Source organism: Enhydra lutris, unplaced genomic scaffold (genome assembly GCF_002288905.1).
Source record: "Enhydra lutris kenyoni isolate GAN:26980312 unplaced genomic scaffold, ASM228890v2 scaffoldscaffold9, whole genome shotgun sequence".
Taxonomy (NCBI): domain Eukaryota; kingdom Metazoa; phylum Chordata; class Mammalia; order Carnivora; family Mustelidae; genus Enhydra; species Enhydra lutris.
This window is the reverse complement of record NW_019154093.1, coordinates 51,080,118-51,103,999: the sequence shown is the minus strand read 5'-3', so window position 1 is coordinate 51,103,999 and position 23,882 is coordinate 51,080,118. Positions and strand designations below refer to the sequence as shown.

The 23,882-nt window shown below is 38.3% G+C and overlaps 2 protein-coding genes across 2 annotated transcripts in view; one reads left to right on the top strand and one right to left on the bottom strand.

Annotated features, from left to right (window-relative positions):
- Positions 1-14,581, bottom strand: part of LOC111143494 (spermatogenesis associated 1) — a 66,097-nt gene extending 51,516 nt beyond the window's left edge. The window contains 2 exon segments of the mRNA XM_022497295.1: positions 4,230-4,403; positions 14,490-14,581. Coding sequence (XP_022353003.1) covers positions 4,230-4,265 — 36 coding nt within the window. The 5' untranslated portion in view covers positions 4,266-4,403; positions 14,490-14,581.
- Positions 14,582-14,716: 135 nt separating this feature from the next.
- LOC111143000 (G protein subunit gamma 5) lies at positions 14,717-23,591 on the top strand. The gene is made up of 3 exons (XM_022496388.1): positions 14,717-14,908; positions 18,546-18,690; positions 23,460-23,591. Exons 1-2 carry the CDS (start codon positions 14,828-14,830, stop codon positions 18,669-18,671), a joined length of 207 nt encoding a protein of 68 aa, XP_022352096.1. The 5' UTR covers positions 14,717-14,827; the 3' UTR covers positions 18,672-18,690; positions 23,460-23,591.
- The last annotated feature ends 291 nt before the right edge of the window (positions 23,592-23,882 follow it).

Sequence of the window (23,882 nt, the reverse complement as noted above, 5' to 3'; positions counted from 1 at the left end):
TGAGTTTCATACAAGACCTTTATAATGTTGAGGTACGTTTCCTCTAGGTTTACTTTGCAGAGTTTTTATCATGAATGGATGTTGTACTTTGTTGAAAGCTTTTTCTGCATCTATTGAAATGATCATAGGTTTTTTAGCCTTTATCTTATTGATATTACATATCACATTTATGGTTTTGTGAATATTAAGTTATCCTTACATCCCAGGAATAAATCCCACTTGATTGTGGTGTATGATTTTTTTTAATGTATTACTGGATTTGGTTTGCTAGTACTTTGTTAAGGAATTTTGCATCTATATTCATGAGAGATATTGGCCGGTAGTTCCTCTTTTTTTTTTTTTTTTTTTTTTAACAGTGTCTTTATCTGCTTTGGTATCAGGTTGATACTGGCTTCATAAATTGGATTAGAAGTTTTCCTTCCTCTTGTATTTTTTGGAGTAGTTTGAAAAGAATAGGTATTAACTCTTTAAATGTTTGGTGGAATTTGCTTGTGAAGCCATCTAGTCCTGGACTTTTGTTTTTTTGAGAGTTTTTGGATTACTGATGCAATTTCATTGCTTGTAATTGGTCTGATCAAATTTCCTATTTCTGCTTGCTTTAGTTTTGGTAAGTCATATGTTTCTAGGAATTTATCCATATCTTTTCAGTTGTCCAATTTGTAGGCATATATGTTTTCATAATATTCTATTACAATTGTATTTCTGTGGTGTTATCTTTCCTTTTGCATTAGTGATTTTGTTTATTTGGGTCCTTTTTTTAAAATGAATCTTTCTAGAGGTTTATCAATTTGGTTGATCTGGTTTCATTGGTCTATTTTTTTCTAACGTTATCCTTTATTTCTATTCTAAACTTTATTACTCCCTTCCTTTTGCTGGGTTTTGTTTTTCTTTTTCTAGCTCCTTTAGGTGTAAGGTTAGGTTGTTTGAGATTTTTCTTGCTTCTTCCTGTAGGCCTGTATTGCTATAAACTATAAATTTCCCTCTTAGGACTACTTTTGCTGCAGCCAAAGACTTCCGACCATTGTGTTTTCATTTTCATTTGTTTCCAGGTAATTTTTATTTCTTCTTTCATTCTGAGATCCCTATAATGCAAATGTTATTATGCTTGAGGGAGTCACTGAATTCCCTAAGACTATTCGCAATCTGGATATTTTTCCTTCCTCTACTTTTTTCAGCTTGGTTACTTTCCATTACTTGTCTTCCAGGTCATTAATTTGTTTCTCTGCTTCATCTAGCCTGCTATTTATTCCATTAAATGTATTTTAATTTCATTTACTTCATCTCTGATTAGTTTCTTTTTTTTTTTTTTTTTTTTTTTTTTGATCTCTTTGTTAAGGGACTCAGTGAAGTCCTCAACTCTTTTCTCAGTCCAGGAATATGTTTATGATCATTACTTTAAATTCCCTATCAGGCATATTACTTATAGGTTACATTGTGGTCTCTTCTAATGGTTTGGTCCTGTTCTTTCATTTGGGAGAGATTTCTCTGTCTCATTTAGTGTGTCTGTTTCTCTGTGTTATTTTCTGTGTCTGTTTCTCTGTGTTAGGAAAGTCAGCTACTTTTCTCTTGCTTTTAACAGTAAGAGCCTTATGAAGAAGAGATCCTATAGTGCCCTGTAGTGCAGTGTCCCATTCCCCAGTGCGTGGAGCTTCAGGGAGTGTGTCCTATGTGTGTTGCATGTGTTTAGCTGTTGTGTCAGTCATCTGCAAAGGCTCTCCTTGCCTACTGTATCATTTTGTCCCCACCAGGAATGGGGTGCATTTTAACAAGGCGTATGGTCATCTGCTTATGAAACAAGACCTGCTCCTGCTACTGTCAGAAGTGAAGTCCTGCAAAATGCATGGATCAGCAGATTTGGTATTGCCAGGGTTTGCACCAGTCTTCTCGGGGAGGAACCTGCAGCACTAGGACTGAACCAAGTGGGACTGGGAAGGGCTGATATTCCAAAGAATGAGGGTAAGGGCTTGGTGCAATCAGGTAACAAGTTTTGGCACCACACTGTTCCTACAAGTGGCCACTGTTTATTCTGGGGGATGGGGGAGGTAAATGGCTCCTGCCAGATCCTTTGTTCCTAGAGGGGTCTCTGGTGATCCCTAGGTCTCTGGGCTATGCTCTGAGATAAGCAGATCACTCTCCTCCCAGCATTTTTCAAATTGCTGGTTCTACCTTGTGTCTGCATGCGCTGTTTTGTGAGCTCTTTATGGGCAGGGAGTCCACTTCCTACTGCCCTCCCTCCTCTCTCAGAGTAGAGCCTACTGATTTTTAAAATTCCAGGCTTTAAGCTGCACTGGTTGTTAGAACTCAAGAAATTCAGCTCCTCTCATTTACAAAGGCAAATACTACAGGGCTTTGTCTTCCCTATTTGTGGCCTCCATGGTGTGAAAATCTATTTTCCATCCCTCTGCATGCCATTGGTTCTCTGCCCATTTAAGATGGCCATGGTCCATTTTGCTCTCAGATTATGTCTTTGGCCTTCATAACTCCTTTGGTGTGGCTTCTTCCCTACCTTTAGTTGCAGAGTTTGTTCTGCCAGTCTTTTTCATGTCATTTTCTGGGTTATTTACACTGACATGAATATTATCTAGTTGTATCCATGGAATGAGGCAAGCTTAGGGTCCTCCTATTCTGCCATCTTCCCAGCCAACCTTATTTCACAAGCATTTTTGAAATGAAGTCCTCTATGTCTTGTAAACAGTTAACTGTATAGTCTTCAACTGATGCAAATTAATCACCTGGGAGCAAGAATACTTTATAAATGGTACCCTGCCTTTCATACTGCTTCACATTAGGACATATATAATGTCCTAATTGCAAATTTTGCTATATGTAATAACGATTAAAGGGATAACAGATTAGGTTGTAAGGGATGAGAAAATGGAACCTGTTATGAAGCTATCTGAATAATTAAAGTGTGAGATGATAGTGGGTCACTCCAATGTACTAGCAGTAGAGATGACGGGAAGTGATCAGTTTTTTTATATAATTTGAAGCTAAAGTAGTACTTTGGAAGTGAAGTTTGAAAAAGAATTACAGCTCCAAGACATTTGGCCTTAGATACTCAAAGGATGGATTTGCCATCACCTGAGAGGGAGAAAGTCAAATAGAACATGTTTAGGGGAGGGGGGAAAAGATGCATAATTCAGTTTGAGACATGCTAATTTTAAGATGTCTACTGACCATCTGAGTGGAGATGTCAAGTAGGCAGCTGAAAATACACATCTGCAGTTTGGGAAAAAAGACTAGATTGGGGATATTAATTTGAGGATCCTTAGCATCAAGCTGGTATTTAAAGCTATCATACTGAATGAGATCATGAAAGAATGAGTACAGATACAGAAGAGAACAAAGAGCTGGTCCCTGAAATTCTCCAATATTAGAGATCAAGAAGAAGAAGAAAACCTAGCAAAGAAGACTGAAAATGAACAACAAGGGAAGTAGAAGGAAAACCAAGATATGTGTATGCTAAAAGTCAAATGAAGGAATTATGTCAAAGAAGAGTGATCAATAGTGTCAACTGTTTTGCACAGATAGATTGGAATATACGAGATAAGAATTAAACAACATATTTAGTAATGTAGAAGTGAATTTAACAAGAGCAATTTTGGTGTAGTAGTGGAATGAAAGTGATTACAGATGGTTTATAAAAATAAAATGGAGAAGGTACTCAGGGTATGAAAAGGTAAGAAATAGTTGTCTAGAACAGTAGAAAATTGAGTTGAGTGGAAGACAGTCTGATTGCCTACCAGTAAAATGTTCTAGTTTAGATTCAGGTCTTGAATTTAAAGTGAGAATAGTCGTCATGTTGGTATACTTTTTTTCCAGCCATGTTCCATTGTAGGCATAAGTACAACATAGGTGAAGAGTTCAGTAAACCAGGGTTTTTGTTTTGGCAAGTAGTATGATAAAATGAGAGAGATGCAAAAGTCAAAAGTATGAGCAAGAGAGTAATCAACACTGCTCTATGGTCTATGGTATTTAAGCTATGGAGGGCATCACAAGGTGAAGAATTTAAAACAAAAAAAAAGTGATAGGATCAATGCACTGGGGGTTCCAGTACAATAAGCTAGAGATAAATGAACTGTAATAAAATAACTATACTCAGACACTGAGATACATAGTGGAGTTAATATCTAAGACTTCATATAATCCATATTTTTTCTTTCTCGGAACTCTTCAAAAGCAATGTTAAGCAAGTCTTTCTTATATTTTCATTTAAAAGATTTTCTTACCTCTGAGGAGGAAGGTCGGCTTGGACTGAGGGACATATTCACCAGTGTCTGAATGGGGTAATTATCAGTTGGAATTCTGTGGGTTTTTTTTTATCTTTCTTCATTTAAGTAGTATTTATAAAGATTTTAACAGATTTTTGACTTCTTTAAGATAGCATTCCACTCATTTCTGGTCTCTGGTTCATGTGAAAAGTGAAAAGAAAAACACAAAAGGCTTTAAAATAGACCAAAAGTGAAAACTTAGGAATGTATACACTCTTATTATAGTAATTTAAAAAGACATATTATTAGTAAGTAGGACTGGTAATGCAATAAAATGAACATATATCCTATATAACTAAATAGAGAGCTGAATTATGATAGACTTACGATCAGAGCATATATTACCATTCTAAACAATTCATTTTAGAATAGAAACAAATTAGAATACTATTTAGAATATATGAATTTAGAATACTATTCTAAGCAATTAATTTTTAAGTTTAAAAATTAAAGTTAAATATATACAGTATTTTACATGAAGTAGAACTATGTTTCTGGAAGTGATAAGACTAAATTTGTACAAATGACTACAGAATGATGTGAAACCATTTCACCCCATCTATTTCTTCCTAGGCTTAGATGCCTCAATAGTAAATGTGATTATTCCAGATGAAAATGCCAGTCTTGAATTACTTTAAGCTATGTTTCTGTGTTGTTTCCTGTATTTTTCTCAGCGGATTTAGAGCAGTTTACAAGACTACCCAGTAAAATTTAAATTATAGGGGTGCCTGGGTGATTTAGTGGGTTAAAGCCTCTGCCTTCAGCTCAGGCCCTGATCCCAGGGTCCTGGGATCGAGCCCCGCATCGGGCTCTCTGCTCAGTGGGGAGCCTGCTTCCTCCTCTCTCTCTCTGCCTGCCTCTCTGCCTACTTGTGATCTCTGTCAAATAAATATTTTTTTCAGCGTAACAGTATTGTTTTTGCACCACACCCAGTGCTCCATGCAATCCGTGCCCTCCCTAATACCCACCACCTGGTTCCCCCAACCTCCCACCCCCTGCCCCTTCAAAACCCTCAGGTTATTTTTCAGAGTCCATAGTCTCTCATGGTTCACCGCCCCTTCCAATCCCTCAACTCCCTTCTCCTAACTCCCCCTGTCCTCCATGTTATTTGTTACGCTCAACAAATAAGTGAAACCATATGATAATTGACTCTCTCTGCTTGACTTATTTCACTCAGCATAATCTCTCCCAGTCCTGTCCATGTTGCTACAAAAGTTGGGTATTCATCCTTTCTGATGGAGGCATAATACTCCATAGTGTATATGGATGGACCACATCTTCCTTATCCATTCGTCCGTTGAAGGGCATCTTGGTTCTTTCCACAGTTTGGCGACCGTGGCCATTGCTGCTGTAAACATTGGGGTACAGATGGCCCTTCTTTTCACTACATCTGTATCTTTGGGGTAAATACCCAGTAGTGCAATTGCAGGGTTAGAGGGAAGCTCTATTTTTAATTTCTTGAGGAATCTCCACACTGTTCTCCAAAGTGGCTGCACCAACTTGCATTCCCACCAATAGTGGAAGAGGGTTCCCCTTTCTCCACATCCTCTCCGACACATGTTGTTTCCTGTCTTGCTAATTTTGGCCATTCTAACTGGTGTAAGGTGGTATCTCAATGTGGTTTTAATTTGAATCTCCCTGATGACTAGTGATGATAAACATTTTTTCATGTGTCTGATAGCCATTTGTATGTCTTGATTGGAGAAGTGTCTGTTCATATCTTCTGCCCATTTTTTGATATGATTGTCTGTTTTGTGTGTGTTGAGTTTGAGGAGCTCTTTATAGATCCTGGATATCAGCCTTTAGTCTGTACTGTCATTTGCAAATATCTTCTCCCATTCTGTGGGTTGCCTCTTTGTTTTGTTGACTGTTTCCTTTGCTGTGCAGAAGCTTTTGATCTTGATGAAGTCCCAAAAGTTCATTTCACTTTTGTTTCCTTTGCCTTTGGAGACATATCTTGAAAGAAGTTGCTGTGGCTGATATCGAAGAGGTTACTGCCTATGTTCTCCTCTAGGATTCTGATGGATTCCTGTCTCACGTTGAGGTCTTTTACCCATTTCGAGTTTATCTTTGTGTACAGTGTAAGAGAATGGTTGAGTTTCATTCTTCTACATATAGCTGTCCAGTTTTCCCAGAACCATTTATTGAAGAGACTTTTTTCCACTGTATATTTTTTCCTGTTTTGTCGAAGATTATTTGACCACAGAGTTGAGGGTCCATATCTGGGCTCTCTACTCTGTTCCACTGGTCTATGTGTCTGTTTTTATGCCAGTACCATGCTGTCTTGGTGATCACAGCTTTGTAGTAAAGCTTGCAATCAGGTAACATGATGCCGCCAGTTTTATTTCTGTTTTTCAACATTTCCTTAGCGATTCGGGGTCTCTTCTGATTCCATACAAATTTTAGGATTATTTGCTCCAGCTCTTTGAAAAATACTGGTGGAATTTTGATCAGAATGGCATTAAAAGTATAGACTGCTCTAGGCAGTATAGACATTTTAACAATTTAGTATAGATTGCTCTAGGCAGTATAGACATTTTTAACAATTTAAATATTTTTTTAAAATTTAAATTATATAAATATATAATAAGAATTAAAAAAAAGGTAGCTGAATTACTATAAAAAAGAATAATCAAAGTTGGGTAAGCCTTAAGGATATAAAAAGATACCAATACCAGAACAGAAGTCTTTCCAAGATTTCAAAGCATTGATCCACCTTGATTTATATTAATTTAGTGAGTAAATCAAACAAAATTTAAAATTTCTGTGATTTGGTACTGATTAAAGCTTTATGAAATCATATCAAAGATCACTAATTGTTCTAATGGTATAAAAATTTAAAAATTATATCCTGGGACAAAACATCTTTTATTTTTATTATTTTAATTCTTTTTTGAGAGCAAGAGTGTGAACAAATGGGGAAGGGCGGGGAGAAAAGGAGACAGATAATCTTAAGTAGGCTCCACCACTCAGCACACAGCCTGATGCGTACATCAAGCTCAATCTCAGAACACTGGACTCATAACCTGAGCCGAAAGCAACGACTAGACACTTAACTGACTGAGCCACCCATGCACACCATAACATCTTTTAAATCAAGTTAGTTTCATACTTCAGACCTAAGGACATAAACAGACTAAAAGTATAGGAATAGACCCTGAACGCGCCCGATCTCGTCTGATCTCGGAAGCTAAGCAGGGTCGGGCCTGGTTAGTACTTGGATGGGAGGAATAGAAAAAGATATTTATGTAAATGGAAGTTAAAAAAAGAAAAAAAAGCTGGGGTAGCAATACTTATATCAGACAAAATAGACTTTAAACAAAGACTATAACAAGAAACAAAGAACATTATGTAATGATAAAGTGATCAATCCAAGGAAAGGATGTAAGAATTGTAAATATTTGTGTACCTAATATAGGAACACCTAAATACATAAGAGAAATAGGAACAGACATGAAGGGAGAAATTGACAGTAATACAATTAATAGTAGGGGACTTTAACATCACACTTACATCAATGGATAGACCATCCAAACAGAAAATCAAGAAAGAAACTGGCTTTGAATGACATTATACCAGATGAACTTAACAGATATACAGAACACTCCATTCAAAAACAGCAGAATATACATTCTTTTCAAGTGCCCATGGAACATTCTCTAGGATTGATCATGTTAGGCCACAAAACAAGCTTCAATAAATTTAAGAAGACTGACATAAAATCAAGCATCTTTTCTGATCACAACAGTATGAAACTATAAATTACAAAACACATAAAAAATAAAAATACTGGGAAAAATACAATCATGTGGAGATTTGAAAACATGTTACTAAACAACCAGTAACCAATAAAGAAATCAAATAAGAAATCAAAAAACCAGGAGACAAATGAAAATGGAAACACAATGGATCAAAATCTTTGGGATGCAACAAATGCAGTTCTAAGAAGAAAGTTTATAGAGATACAGGTCTTACACAAGAAATAAGAAAAATCTCAAACAATCTAATCTTATATCTAAAGGAAGTAAGGAAGAAAGGAAATCAAATCAGAGTGGAAATAAGTGAAATAGAGGCTAAAAAAAAATCAATGAAACTAAGAGTGGATCCTTGAAAAGATAAACAAAATTAATGAACTGTTAGCCAGATTCATCAAGAAAAAAGGGGAGAGGACTTAATAATATCAGAAATGAGATATATTTCTTCATCAGAGAAATACAAAGGATTATAAAAGACTACTATGAGAAATTATATGCCATCAAATTGGACAACCTAGAAGAAATAAATTCATAGAAACATACAGTATGCCAAGATTGGATAAAAAAGAAAAATTCTGGACTGATTACTAGTAACAAAATTCAATCGGTAATCAAAAAGGTCCTAACAAACAAGTTAGGACACCAGGTGGATTCACAAGTGAATTTTCCAAACATTTAAAGAATAGTTAATCCCCACTCTTCTCAAACTTTTCCAAAAAAGATAAGATGAAGGAAAACTTCCAAAAGCATTCAACCAGGCCAGCATTAACCTGATACCAAAATCAGACAAAGACAACACAAAAAAAGAAAAAAACCACAGTCCTCTCTCTGATACAAATAGATGTCAAAATCTTTTACAAGATGTTAGCAAACAAATTTCAACAATAAAAAATTATTTACCATGATCAAGCAGGATTTATTCTAGGGATACAAGGGTGCTCCAATATGCACAAAGCAATCAACATAAGAAGTCACACTGAGAAAGTATAAAAACCATATGATCATTTTGATAGATGCAGAAAAAGCATTTGAGAAAGTATAACATCCATCCATGATAAAAACTCCTAATATTATATGTTTAGAGAGATAACCTCAACATAATAAAGCCACATATGAAAAAGCCACAGCTAACATCATACTCAATGGTGAAAAACCTAGAGCTTTTCCTCTATGCTCAATTACAAGACAAGAATGCCCACTTTCATTGCTTTTATTCAACACAGCACTGGAAGTCCAGGCTGCAGTAATCAGACAAGAAAAAGAAATAAAATGCATCCAAACTGGTAAGGAAGAACTTAAACTGTCACTATATATAGCTGACATGGTAATATACATTAAAAAAAAACCTTAAAGGCTCCATTAAAAAACTGCTAGAACTGATAAATGAATTCAGTAAAGGTGCAGGATACAATATTAATAAACAAAAATCCATTGTGTTTATATACACTAATAATGAAGTAGCAGAAGAAGAGATTAAGAGAACAGTTCCATTTACAATTGCACCAAAAAGAATAAAATACCTAGAAATAAACTTAACCAGGAGATGAAAGACCCATACTCTGTAACTAAAACACTGATGAAAGACATTGATAACAACACAAAGGGAAAGACATTGCATGCTCATGGAAGATATATTATTATTAAAATGTCCACACTACCTACCCAAAACAATCTACAAATTCAGTGCATTCCCTATCAAAACACCAACAGCATTTTTCACAAAACTAGAACAAATAATACTGAAATTTGTATGGAACCATAAGAGATCTGAAATAGCCAAAGCAATCCTGAGAGAAAAGAACAAAGCTGGAGGGATCAGAACCCCAGATTTCCAGATATACTGCAAAGCTGTAGTAATCAAAATAGTATGGTATTGGCACAAAAAGAGACACAAAGATCAATGAAACAGAACAGAGAGTCCAGAAATAAAACCATGCTTATATGGTCAATTAATCTATAACAAAGGAGGCAAGCATATACAATGGGAGAAAAGATAGTCTCTTCAACAAATGGTGCTGGGAAAATGGGACAGTTACCAAAAAAGAAAGAAAGAAAGAAAAAGAAACCAGACCACTGTCTCAACCCATACACAAAAATAAACTTAAAATATCAAAATATGAGACCTGAAGAAAACATAGGCAGTAATCTCTCTGACATTATCCTTAGCAACATTCTTCTAGCTATGTCTCCTCAAGTAAGGGAAATAAAAGAAAAAATAAGGGCGCCTGGGTAGCACAGTGGGTTAAAGCCTCTGCCTTCGGCTCAGGTCATGTCTCAGGGTCCTGGGATCCAGCCCTGCATCGGTCTCTTTGCTCAGCGGGGAACCTGCTTCCTCCTCTCTCTCTGCTTGCCTCTCTGCCTACTTGTGATCTCTGTCTGTCAAATAAATAAATAAAATCTTAAAAAAAAAAAAAGAAAAAGAAAAAAGAAACTATTAGGCCTACATCAAAATAAAAAGCTTTTGCACAGTGAAGGAAACCATCAACAAAATAAAAAGGCTATCTACTGAATGTGAGATTTTTGCAAATGATATATCTGATAAGAGGTTAATATGCGAAATACATAAAGAATTTATACAATCTACACCAAAATCACAAGTAATCCAACTAAACAATGGGCAGAGGAGCTGAATAGACAGGTTTTTCCAAAGAAGGCATATAAAGGCAGCAGACACATGAAGAAAACGCTCAACATCACTAATAACCAAGGAAATGCAAATTGAAACCACAATGAGATACCACTTTACACGTGTCAGAATGATTGGAATCAAAGAGACAAGAAACAAGTGTTGGTGAGGATGTGAAGAAAAAGAATCCCCCATGCACTGCTGGTGGTAAGGCAAGTGGGTGCAGCAACTGTGGAAAACACTAAGTAGGTTCCTCAAAAATTAGAAATAGAAACACCACATGATCCAGTAATTCCACTAATAGGTATTTATGCAAAGAAAATGAAAACACTGATTCAAAAAGACGTATGCACCACTATGTTTATTGCAGCATTATTTATAATAACCAAAATATGGAAGCAACCTGAGTCCACTGATAGATGACTGAAGATGTGGTATATATACATACAATGGAATATTACTCAGTGATAAAGAATGAGATCTTGCCCTTTGCAACAATATGGACGGAGCTAGAGGGTATTAAGCTAAGTGAAACAAGTCAGACACAGAAAGACAAATACCAAATGATTTCACTTAGAGGTGGAATCTAAAAAACAAATGAATGAACAAAAAAACAGATGCTTAAATACAAAGAACAAACTGATGATTGCCAGAGGATCACAGGGAGGTGAGTGAAATAAAGGGAATTAAAAAGTACAAACTTCCAGTAATAAATCATGGAAATAAAAAGTACAGCATGAAAAGTACAGTCAATAATATTGTGAGAGGGCACCCGGGTGGCTTTTTAAAGCCTCTGCCTTCAGCTCAGGTCATGATCCCAGGGTCCTGGGATTGAGCCCCACATCGGGCTCTCTGCTCAGCAGGGAGCCTGTTTCCCCCTCTCTCTCTCCTTGCCTCTCTGCCTACTTGTGATCTCTCTGTTAAATAAGTAAATTAAAAAAAAAATAATATTGTGAGAACATTGCTGATAGATGATGAGTATACTTACTGTGGTTAGCACTGAGTAATATATGCAACTGCTGAATCATGTTTATACACCTGAAACGAATATAATATTTTATGCTAATTACACTTCAGTAATAAAAAACAATCTGATATAAAAAATGAGCAAGAGTGGTGCCTGGGTGGCTCAGTCAGTTAAGTGTCCGACACTTGATTTCAGCTCAGGTCATGATTTCAGGGTCCTCTGATTGAGCCCCACTGGACATTAGGTCTGCTTAAGATTCTCTCACCCTTGGTGCCTGGATGGCTCAGATGGTTGGACATCTCCTTCAGCTCAGGTCATGATCTCTAGGTCCTGGGATGGAGCCCCAAATGGGGCTCCTGGCTGGCTCAAAGGGGAGCCTGCTTCTCCCTCTCTGTCTCTGACATGAATAAATAAAACCTTAAAAAAAATTCTCTCTCCCTCTGCTCACATTCTTTCTCAAATAAATAAAATCTTTAAAAAAAATTGGGCAGAGAACCTGAACAGGAATTTTTCCAAAGATGCACAAATGGCCAACAGACATATGAAAAGATGCTCAACATCACTAATCATTAGGGAAATCAAAACAGCAAGGAGATATCACTTCATAACTCTCAGAATGGCTAGTTTCAGAAAGACATGAAATAACAAGTGTTGGCAAGGATACAGAGAAAAGGAATTCTCATGCACTACTGGTGGGAATAAAAACTGGTGCAGCCATTGTCAAAAACAGCATGAAGTTTCTTCAAAAATTAGAAATAGAATATAAAAAAATAGAAATACCTACCATCTAGTAATTCTGCTACTTCATATTACCCAAAGAAAACAAACACAAAAAACTAATTTGAAAAGATATGGACCCTTGTGTTTTTTTTAAAGATTTTATTTACTCATTTGAGAGAGAGAGAGCGAGCAAGCACACCCATGTGAAGGGGGAGGGGCAGAGGGAGGAGGAGAAGCAGGCTCTCCCTGAGCAGGGAGCCTGATGTGGGGCTCCATCCCAGGGCCCTGAGATCATGACTTGCACCAAAGGTAGACTTTTAACCAACTGAGCTGTTTACTGCAGCATTATTTACAATAGCCAAGGTATGGAAAGAACCAAGTGTCCACCAAGAGACGACTATAAAAGAATATGTAGAATATTACTATGTAGTAATATGTAGAATATATAGAATATTACATATAAAGAATATGTAGAGTAATGGATTATGACTCAGCCATGAAAAATGAGATCTTGCCCTTTTCAACATGGATGGACTTAGAGGATATTATGCTAGGTGAAATAAATCCAAGAATGGCAAATACAATATGATTTCACTTATATGTGAAATCTAAAAAACAGAGGAATAAACAAAACCAGAAATAGGCCCATAATTTTAGAGAACAAACTTATGGTGGACAGAGGGAGGCAGGCTGGGAGGACAGGCACAATGGGTGAAGAGGAGTGGGAGGCAAGTTTCCAGTTATGGAATGAATAATTCTCTGAGCTGAAAGGTACAGCATGGAATACAGTCAATGGTACTGTATGGTGAGAGATGATAGCTATACTTGTGAGCACAGCATAATGAATAGAATTGTCAATTTAAAAAAATTCTGGAAAGCTTTATTATTTCATTATGAAATGAGGCAAGGGTACCTGGATGGCTTAGTCATTTAAGCATAGGCGTTTAGCTCAGATGGCAGATCCCTAGGGATCTGGGGATAGCGCCCCACATCCAGCTCCTTGCTCATTGGGGAGCCTGATTCTCCCTCTCCCTACCACCACCCCCCCTGCTTGTGCTTTTTCTGTCAAATAAATACATAAAATCTTCAGGAAAAAAAAATGAGGAAACAGAGGCTCAGCGAAATTAAAGTGGCTTGCCTGGGATTACCAAGGTAAGTGGTAGTGCCAGAATTTACACCTTGGTTTATAAACCTAGTCATTACATCTATCGTATGAATTCATATACTAAAGCACATTGTACATTTTTGTAAATTGATTTAAACTGTTTAGTAAAGAAGTTAGGTTTTATTTTTCAATTGGGGTAAATTATATGTGGATTTTCTCACCATACAAAAAATCTGTAATGTCTTAGTGATGAAATCATTCACATTTATTGAAAACATCAGGGTATTTGTTGATGTACTTGAGTCGCTGAATAGGAAACACTTGTCCTAAGTGCTGTGCCATAATAAATCTGTTTCCATGGGTGAAACACACTTTGGCTGAGCCTATTTTGCTTGATTAGATCCCACTGTTTCTCTCTCCAGAAACTCCTCTGAAGGTCAATTTCAGGCAACAGGTAATGAGATACAACTGAAACGCAGAACAAACCTTCCCGAAACACAAAAATGTTTTGTCAAGGTATAATAAGCGTTGATCCCCCAAATGAAACGGATAACAAGAGAAGATGGTTGTAATCTTCATCAAGTACCTTGGCTCGTTCACCTCTTCGAGAAAACCAAGAGGTAAGAGGCGAAAGAAGCTAAATCTCGAAAAGCGCTTTTCCCTAGCAAACCAGCACCCCTGCTCCCGGCTCCCACAGGTCAGTTACAGAAACCTCCGTGCCCTCTCTCCGCCTCAGTGGTCTGACCGCAGAGAAGAGGCTGTAAGACGCGCCGCCCGTTGAACAAACTCGAGTCACTTAGAGACACGTCTCCAAGGAGACAGGGTGTCAGTGACTCGCACCCGGTACTTTTGGCTCCCACACACCTTGACTGAGACCTTCTCTTCCCTCAGCCTCTGCCACCAACGCCGTCAGGAAAGCTAGAACCTCCTTGTCACCCCGCCACCACACGTTTATAAACTCCCTCAAGCACCTGACTTCCCTCACCAGTCCTCTTCAGGGTCCCCCCTCGGGTCTTGGCGGCTAATAACAAACTTCTCTTTTTACCTCTCCTAAGTCGGACTCTCGGAGACGAAGTAGAAGACGGGCGTCCGCTAGCGCTCGGGTCCCTTAGCTACTCTGCCCACAGTCCGCTCCGCCCCTTCTCGCTCCCTTCCACCCTGGCTCAGGCTCGGCTCCCCCCGGGGGTGAGGCGCTGGAACCGAGCGCGAAGGAAGAGCGCGCATGCGCGCCGCGGGTGGAGCCGCTGGGCAAAGAACCGGAAACTTAAGAGACAAAGTTCCGAGCCCCGCCCCCCGCCGCGCTGCCCCACCGTCTGGCCCCGCGGACCCACGAACCGACAGATCCACGCACGCACGAAAATCGGCCCCGCTCCTGAGAGCGCCATGTCTGGTTCCTCCAGTGTTGCCGCTATGAAGAAAGTGGTTCAACAGCTCCGGCTGGAAGCCGGGCTCAACCGCGTGAAGGTGAGCGGGGGCGGGCGGCCGAGGGGGAGGGGAGGGCGGAGGCGGAGAGTGGGATCAGGCGGCCGAGGTGGCGGGGATCCGCGGCGCTGGAGTCCTGCTCCCGCTTTGCTTGGGGAGGGCGCGCGCTCCGCGGCGAGGATCCGGGAGCGGCCAACTTTAGAGAAGTGGCGGCGCGGGTCGGCGCCGTGGCTTCGGGGGTTGGTTAGTGCGCCCTTCCGCGGCCAGGGCTTCCCAAGGCGGCTGGTCCCGGGGCTGAAAGGCGGCTTTCCGCATTCCGGTCGCCCTTCTCTCTCCCTCCCTCTGCAGTGACTTGGTGGCTGGCTTGGGCAACAGCTGCTCCTCCGAGTGCCGTCCGCACCCTTCCAGTCGTTAGCTTACCAGACTCCACCCTTTCTTTTCACTGGAGAGTTTTATCTGACTTTCAATTTAGAACAGAATCTGTTTTCAAGTTAGAACGCTCCCAAACCCTCTACTTTTAATACTAGATTCTTACCTCCCGCTCTTCTTACCCATCGAACACATACTTGAAAACGAATTTTTGCAAACGCAAACTTCAGGTTAAAGAAGCACGTTTGTTCTCAAAACGTCCCCAGTGCCTAAGGTTACCACTAGTGCCCTGTACAGCCTCGTACAAAGCGTGCATTTCATACCTATTTGGCACAGTTTGCTGTGGTCTGACCTTGGGAGTATCTGCTAGTTTGCATAACTTACTGATGAGGGTGGACAAGTCTTACTTGTTTTGCCGTCTGGTTAACACTGACCTTAGGGATTTACTTTAGGGAAAAAAACCTTTTGTGTGTGTTGGTAGGATAACCTGACATTGAAATGCTATTCCAAGTTTCTCCTGATTTTTAAAATCCAAGTAGATTGGCTTCTTTCTGGAGGAGGTCAGCTTACAAGTGAAACACTTCTTGTAATTAAGAAACAGAAGAATATAAATCATGCACTCCGTTGAAAGAAACAGCCAATTTCCAAGATGACTTGATTATGTACTAGAGGCTAGTGTTTACTTCTCCCTGAAATGTTCTGTGGAGTAAGCTGCCTCCCATTTACCTATTTCCTTAAATAGAAATGTCAGGGACCTAGCTTACTCAGTTGTGGTCACCTCAGGATGGAAGGGAAATTCCCATCAGTTTTGGTGTGGGATTCCCCTCCCATCCTGGGCTTAATTGCTGTAGACTCCATTGCTGTTTGGAATCCATTTCTCTCATATCCAGATTACTTAACTCGTCCCTGTGGTTTATGGTCAGTCTTGGCTGGATTTAACTCTGAAATCGAAATCAGATGTTTAACCTTTACATTATCATTCAGGTGTGCCTTTATCATAGTTGGAGCGGCTCAGGAAAGAAAAATTGCGGGGTGGGGACATAAAAAGGGGGACTGGTTGAAAGCAGTTAAGTGTTCAGTAGAGGTACTTAGTCCTTGTCTCAAAGTGAAATGGAAGCCCTCAGAGTACTATGAGGGTTTCGCTATGAAAAACCCAGCTACTCCAGTAACTCTCCACAGAGTGATGCCTGCTCCCTATACTTCAGTTCTTCAGGAGGCTTCCGCGCAGGAGCCTTAAAGCCACCATAGGTGATTTGGTTTTAGAGTTCTATTTCATCTGCTAGGGGCTGTAGCAAAGAAGGGAGGGAATCCTGCTGTGGAACTTTCAGTGAGCTTTTCTTTAAATCTGTTGTAAAGTGTAGCTGGTTTGATTTTATTTTCTGTACCTATTTTATCCATGACTCTGTGCTAGATGCTTTTTGGGGGTGATCTTTTACTTTAACTAGCACAGTTTATTGTTAAACCTTTGAGTACACTTGATAGAAATTTTCACAAATGCTTGACAAATCCTACCATATGTAGTGTGACCATACATTAATGGTATAGCCAACCCAGGACACTTCTGAGAGTGAAAGAGGGCACTAATAATTCTGCCAGGATTATAGGGTTTCAACATCCTGGTTGGTGAATATTATAATGCTTTAGGGGCTGGCAGCTTGTTTGACTTTTAGAGCCTTTGTCTTAGTTCTCCTCACTGCTTGGAATTCTGATTGGTTTCTCACTGGTATTTACCTGGCTGTTTGTCTTGTCAGTGAGATCTCAGTTTAAATGTCACCTCCCCAGAGACACCTTCCCTTAAGGCACGATCTAACTACTCTTTACCAAAGAGTTTCTTGTCTGTATTTTCCCCTGAACTGTCACCTCCATAACAAGGACCTGGCTGTTCTTGGTATTCTCAGTGCCTAGAGTATATTTGGTTCATACTAGCACTTGAGAAGTTTGTGAAAGGGAATTAGTTAAGTTGGAGCCTGCCTCCCCTTTAGGCAGAAAGTTAATAGATACTTTATCCTTACTGCTAGTTAATGTGAATGAAACCAAGTTTTAAGATTGTGCAGAAGATACCATGCATACCCCCCACTTTAGCTATACCTTCTTTTGGTGGGTAAACAGGGTGGCCATTTTTTGTAGCACTTGGTACCAGGTATTTACATACTACTTTACACAGTTGCTAAATAAACCTATGGAACTCATTATTACTCTGGACTATTGTATAAGCCAAACATACAGCTAGTTTTCAGATTTGAGATTCATCTCAGGATCGTGTATCTTTTTACTAGGTAGATGTCTGGGCTACAGCAGTAATCTGCAGGATTTCTTCTTATAGAGAGTATTTGTGATGCTCTTACCTCCCTTTCAAAGGCAAATGCCCAGCTGGACTGGACACCTGCTCTCACCCTCCTTGGGAACAGTTGAAACTAAAATGATTATTTTTCCCATCTTCCTGAAACCTCAAGACTGAGGATATTATATTCATTTGGGGCATCTTTTAGTTATTCTTGTTCTACGTCTGAACCATTCAGTTCTTTGTTTTGGTATCCTACATCACCTTATCAGGATATATACAAATAGTAGACGTTTAAGTGATACTTAAGTCCCATTTGAGTGGCATTGCATATGTGTATGAAAAGAGTTAAAAATCACATTTAAGCAAATACACTGCTTTTTAAAGGCAGGTGCTGCTCAGTGAAGTTATTAAAATAATTTGAAGTTTGCTATCAGCCTTTCAGTCGCATGACACTAAGCAGAAAGCTGTCACAGTTTTGTAACCTTAAACAGCAGATGGTACATAATACCAAAACAACGAACGGAATGGTTCAGATGTAGAACATAATGTTCATGGTAGCATTTTTCCAATAATACTGCTTTCAAGACAAAGAAACCATTGGCTAGAATTTTAACACATTTTTTATTGAACGTACCGTTTTTAATAAAAAGCAACATGTTGAGTAGCCTGAAGGTGGAATACCTCTGAAGTTTATTAGTAAACTAGAAAGATAGGTTTTATTTTGCAGATATACTTAGATCATTTGATGCTTTTAATAAGCAAGCAAAAGAAAACCTACTATAAACTGATGTCTGTACATGTAGTGTTTTGAGTATGAGCTCAGTATATATATGACCATTGACCTTCCATTAGTATATATCTTCTTTTGACCTAGGAAAATGTTTACAGGGGTGCCTGGGTGGATCAAAATCTTTTTTAAAATAAAAAAGAAAAGTGTTTATTGCAGGTATTTCAGAGATTTGAAAAAACCTCCATTAAAACCTTCTCACCTCTTCTCATTACCCTCTCTCCTTTTGTCTTTTACAGGTTTCCCAGGCAGCTGCAGATCTGAAACAATTCTGTCTGCAGAATGCCCAACATGACCCCCTGCTAACTGGTGTATCTTCAAGTACGAATCCATTCAGACCCCAGAAAGTCTGTTCCTTTTTGTAGTAAAATGACTCTTTGGATGGTAAGTTTCCCTAAATATTTAGACAGTTTTTTAAAAAATCTGCAGTGTTTATGGGGATTTTTAAATACTACCAACTGATTTGGATTAATTCTGATGTCATTCCTCTAATAGAACCCAGCTATAGTGCAGCATAGCAAAGAATTAGGAGTTGGGAATGCAAGAGAAAATCAAGAGATGGTTGAATAAGCTGACATGGTGTCAACATTTGTAGTGGGGAATAACAGGTTTTACTCTTTATTCTTGTTAAGTAAAGATAGAAGGAGGGAAATGAAGTGTATGAGTTCATGGTGGCAGGCAGTGGATATGATTTCATAAGATTAAGAAACTAAAGAATTTGCCGGTTTAAGGCATGTGTCTATGTATCAATCTTTACTTTCCAGATCAAATGTCAGTGTGTGCAAAAATGTATGTTAACCAAGAGAGATGTGACCAGAAAACATGATGTGGAGAATTTAAAATGTAATGCAAGGGTGCTGCCTTTAATAAATACATGGTACTTTAGTCAGAGGTTTACTCACTAGTACTGACCTATGAGAAGCAACCTTAAATTAGTAGTGCTTTTTTTTATATATTTTTTCATTTTTTTTTTTAATTTATTTTCAGCATAACAGTATTCATTGTTTTTGTACCACACCCAGTGCTCCATGCAGTCCGTGCCCTCTCTAATACCCACCACCTGGTTCCCCCAACCTCCCACCCCCCCACCTCTTCAAACCCTTCAGATTGTTTTTCAGAGTCCATAGTCTCTCATTGTTCACCTCCCCTTCCAATTTCCCCCAGCTGCCTTCTCCTAACTCCCCATGTCCTCCATGCTATTTGTTATGCTCCACAAATAAGTGAAACCATATGATACTTGACTCTCTTTGCTTGACTTATTTCACTCAGCATAATCTCTTCCAGTCCTGTCCATGTTGTTACAAAAGTTGGGTATTCATCCTTTCTGATGGAGGCATAATACTCCATAGTGTAAATGGATCACATCTTCCTTATCCATTCGTCCGTTGAAGGGCATTTTGGTTCTTTCCACAGTTTGGCAACCGTGGCCATTGCTGCTATAAATATTGGGGTACAGATGGCCCTTCTTTTCACTACATCTGTATCTTTGGGGTAAATACCCAGTAGTGCAATTGCAGGGTCATACGGAAGTTCTATTTTTAATTTCTTGAGGAATCTCCACACTGTTCTCCAAAGAGGCTGCACCAACTTGCATTCCCACCAACAATGTAAGAGGGTTCCCCTTTCTCCACATCCCCTACAACACATGTTGTTTCCTGTCTTGCTAATTTTGGCCATTCTAACTGGTGTAAGGTGATATCTCAATGTGGTTTTAATTTGAATCTCCCTGATGGCTAGTGATGGTGAATATTTTTTCATGTGTCTGATAGCCATTTGTATGTCTTCGTTGGAGAAGTGTCTGTTCATATCTTCTGCCCATTTTTTGATATGATTGTCTGTTTTGTGTGTGTTGAGTTTGAGGAGTTTTTTTTTTTTAATTAATTAATTTATTTGACAGATCACAAGTAGGCAGAGAGGCAGGCAGAGAGAGAGGAGAAGGAGGCAGGCTCCCTGCTGAGCAGAGAGCCCGATGTGGGGCTCGATCCCAGGACCCTGAGATCATGACCTGAGCCGAAGGCAGAGGCTTTAACCACTGAGCCACCCAGGCGCCCCGAGGAGTTCTTTATAGATCCTGGATATCAATCTTTTGTCTGTACTGTCATTTGCAAATATCTTCTCCCATTCCGTGGGTTGCCTCTTTGTTTTCTTGACTGTTTCCTTTGCTGTGCAGAAGCTTTTGATTTTGATGAAGTCCCAAAAGTTTATTTTGGCTTTTGTTTCCTTTGCCTTTGGAGACATATCTTGAAAGAAGTTGCTGTGGCTGATATCGAAGAGGTTACTGCCTATGTTCTCCTCTAGGATTCTGATGGATTCCTGTCTCACGTAGTAGTGCTTTAAAAAAAAAAAAAAAAAAAGACTGTGTGGCACACACCCTTTACAAACATTCTAACTCCTCAAAGTTCAGGAAGCTGCTTCTTAAAATACCATGTTACAGAGTTGCGTCCTCCCTCATTAAGCTTTGTAGATTTGGTGGTATCCAGGAAGGCAGCATGTTTCCAGTGAATAAAATGGTTAAATTGGTTAAGATTTTGAAACACCAGAAACCACCTTTGAGTAACAGGTTTTCTATGAGGAAGTAATTCTTATTAACAGCTTAACACATTCATTTTGAATAACTAATAGTTCGTTGCCTCTAACAATATTAATTCTTCATGGCAGATTTTGGAAATTTCATATTTTTATGGCTTATTAAATATTTTTAACCTCTTTTCCCTTTGTATTTACTTTACAAAGTGGTTTGTTTTCATTTGATATAAAATACTGTTAAGCCTGGCTTCTTATCTGGGTCTTAATAGTTTCATTTTACAAAAGTCTACAGATGGGTGTTTAAATGACTTGCTCAAAGTTTTAAATATAGCTAGGATAGGAACCCAAGTTTCAAAGTAAAATAATTGCTACTAATCCTGGCAGTATAATAAAATAAGTTTGTAGATACGATTTGAAACACCTTGGTCCAGGAAAAGGACATTTGGTTGTAAAAGTATTTCTGCTTAAACCTCAGTATCTGCAAATCCCCTTGTTCAGATGCAGATTCTCAATAGGTCTGAATTCTAGGGGTGAAGTATTTCTTACAGACTCCCAGGTTATATCGATGGTGCTGGTCCTGGGTGGCCCTTAGTGAAATGGCCTGGATGCAAAGAATCTACATTCAGTCTTTATTTTCACATCTTTTAAAAATATATAGCTTTTATAATTTAAATTAAGATAGTGTAGCTAATTTAGCAATAGAGTACAAGAAATATAGAAATTACCATAATCACGCAATCACTGTTAATAGATAATAGAATATATTATAATAGATTAGATTTTCTTTTAAGAGGAAGAAATATTTATGGGCTGGTTTACAAACACTGAGGATCATAGTATGTACAGTTTTTATTCTGCTTTTAAAAACCACTTGAATTTTCTTATTTCATTATTTGCATTAAAAATTCTTTGTAGGAGTGCCTGGGTGGCTTAGTGGGTTAAGCTTATGCCTTCCACTCAGGTCATGATCTCAGGGTCCTGGGATCGAGTCCCGCATCCGGCTCTCTGCTTGGCGGGGAGCCTGCTTCCTCCTCTCTCTCTGCCTGCCTCTCTGCCTACTTGTGATTTCTCTCTTCAAATAAATAAATCTTAAATTTAAAAAAAATTCTTTGTAAATGAGATTTTCAGTTGTATTATAATTTAAACATCATTAAATGTTGAGGTTTCCAAGCTTGAAGCTACATTGAGGCAAATATCTTGGTCCTCCTATGTGTAGTTTACCTCTTTCAGATAAATTTCTAAAAGTAAAAGTATTTAGGGATGCCTGGGTGGCTCAATTGGAAGCTTCTGACTCTTGATCTCGGCCCAGGTCATGAACTCAGCTTTGTGGGAAGGAGCCCCCCTTGGGTGTAGTTGGCCTATCCTTTTCCCTCTGCTCTCCTCTCCTGGCTTATGCTCTCTCTTGCTCGCTCGCTCTCAAGTAAATAAAATCTTTAAAAAAAGAAAAAAAAAAGTAAAATTATTCAATAAAGAATGACATTTAAAATTTAGTAACACTTCATAACTAGGAACAGGCTTTCCACCTGAACCTTGGGAATGCTCTTTTGTTGAGCTCTTGCTAAACAGTTCTCAGGCTGTTCCTTATTTTCTGCCTATCTAGTTTTTAAAATTTGCACTAATTCAGATGTTAATTGAAGCTAAACATTTTTTCACCAGATTAAGCTTCTTGAACATTTTTGTTGTAAAATATCAGAAATTTTCAAGTAGAACCATGTATCAAAAAGAAATTTTATAAAAGATAAACTTTTTCTCCCCTTCCATATAGATGTTAACTCTTTTTTAAGGAGTAACTACTATATTATTTTTGAGATTTGTGTTGATCCATGTAAATTATTTTACCTGCTGTAGAGTATTCAACAATATGTATCAACCCTGGTTTATTTATCTATTCCCTTATTGAGTTACATTTAGGCTATTTCTAGTTCTTTGCTATTAAAACACCACTACAGTCAATATCCGTGTACGTGTTTCTCTTTTATGTATAGGTTTATCTAGGTAAACAGAAGTGAGACTGCATCTTTCCTTAGTAGATATAGCCAGACTCCTCTCATCAGTGCCAACTGCTCATTTTCTAGGGATGTTCAGATTTTTCTGAATTTGAGAGTTTTATATTAACTTTTTAAAAATTAGGACATGGAGTATCTTTGGGAGTGATCTTGGCAAGTTAATCTTTAAAAGTCCGTTATTTGTAAACCAGAAGTGATTTGTACTTCAGAGTGGTTATGAAAATTAAGAGGAAGTTACATTTTATATACCACAGAGATCTCCTGTTTTATCATTTTCCCCCTGGAAACCTTGAGATGGATCTGCCTTTAACAAAACAAAAAAAAAACCAGGCTTAGTTTGGGGCACCTGGGTGGCTCAGTCATTCTGATCTCATGGGTCCTGAGATCAAGCCCGAAGTCAGAGTCGCTTGGATATTCTCTCCCATGGCCACACACAGGCCAGTGCTCACTCTCTAATAAATCTTTTTAAAAAAATAAGATAGGCTTAGTTTAATTGAAAGCACTTTATAAGCTGACATGTAAACAAATGTCCTTAAAGTAATAGAAAATGTATTACTTTTCAGAAGAAACTATTGTGCTTTGGTACTTTACCCTAATTCACTCTTTTCTTTTCCATTTCAGGTTTTCTAGACCACTTTTCATGAACCAGTGACTATTCAAAGGAGAACTAAATTTGAAGCCTGTACAAAAGCTTATCCCTGTAACACGTGCCATACTATATAAACTTTTACTTTTGTCAGTCCTTAACATCTACCTCTCTGAATTCTCATAAATTTCTATTTCATAAGGGTAATTGTTTTATATACACTGGCAGCAGCATACAATAAAATACTTAGTATAAAAGTTTTTTGGTTAATTGCTGGTATTAAATAGGCTATGTATTAATTTATTTTGAATACCTAAGATAAATGACAGTTTCCCATTGTTATTAAGAAGGGGTTAAGTTTTAGTGCATTTTCCTATCAACTCATCTCACATAATTTTATGCCATACATTTATTTGAAAGACTGTAGGGAAGTTGAAGACTTTTTTTTATCCTTTCAA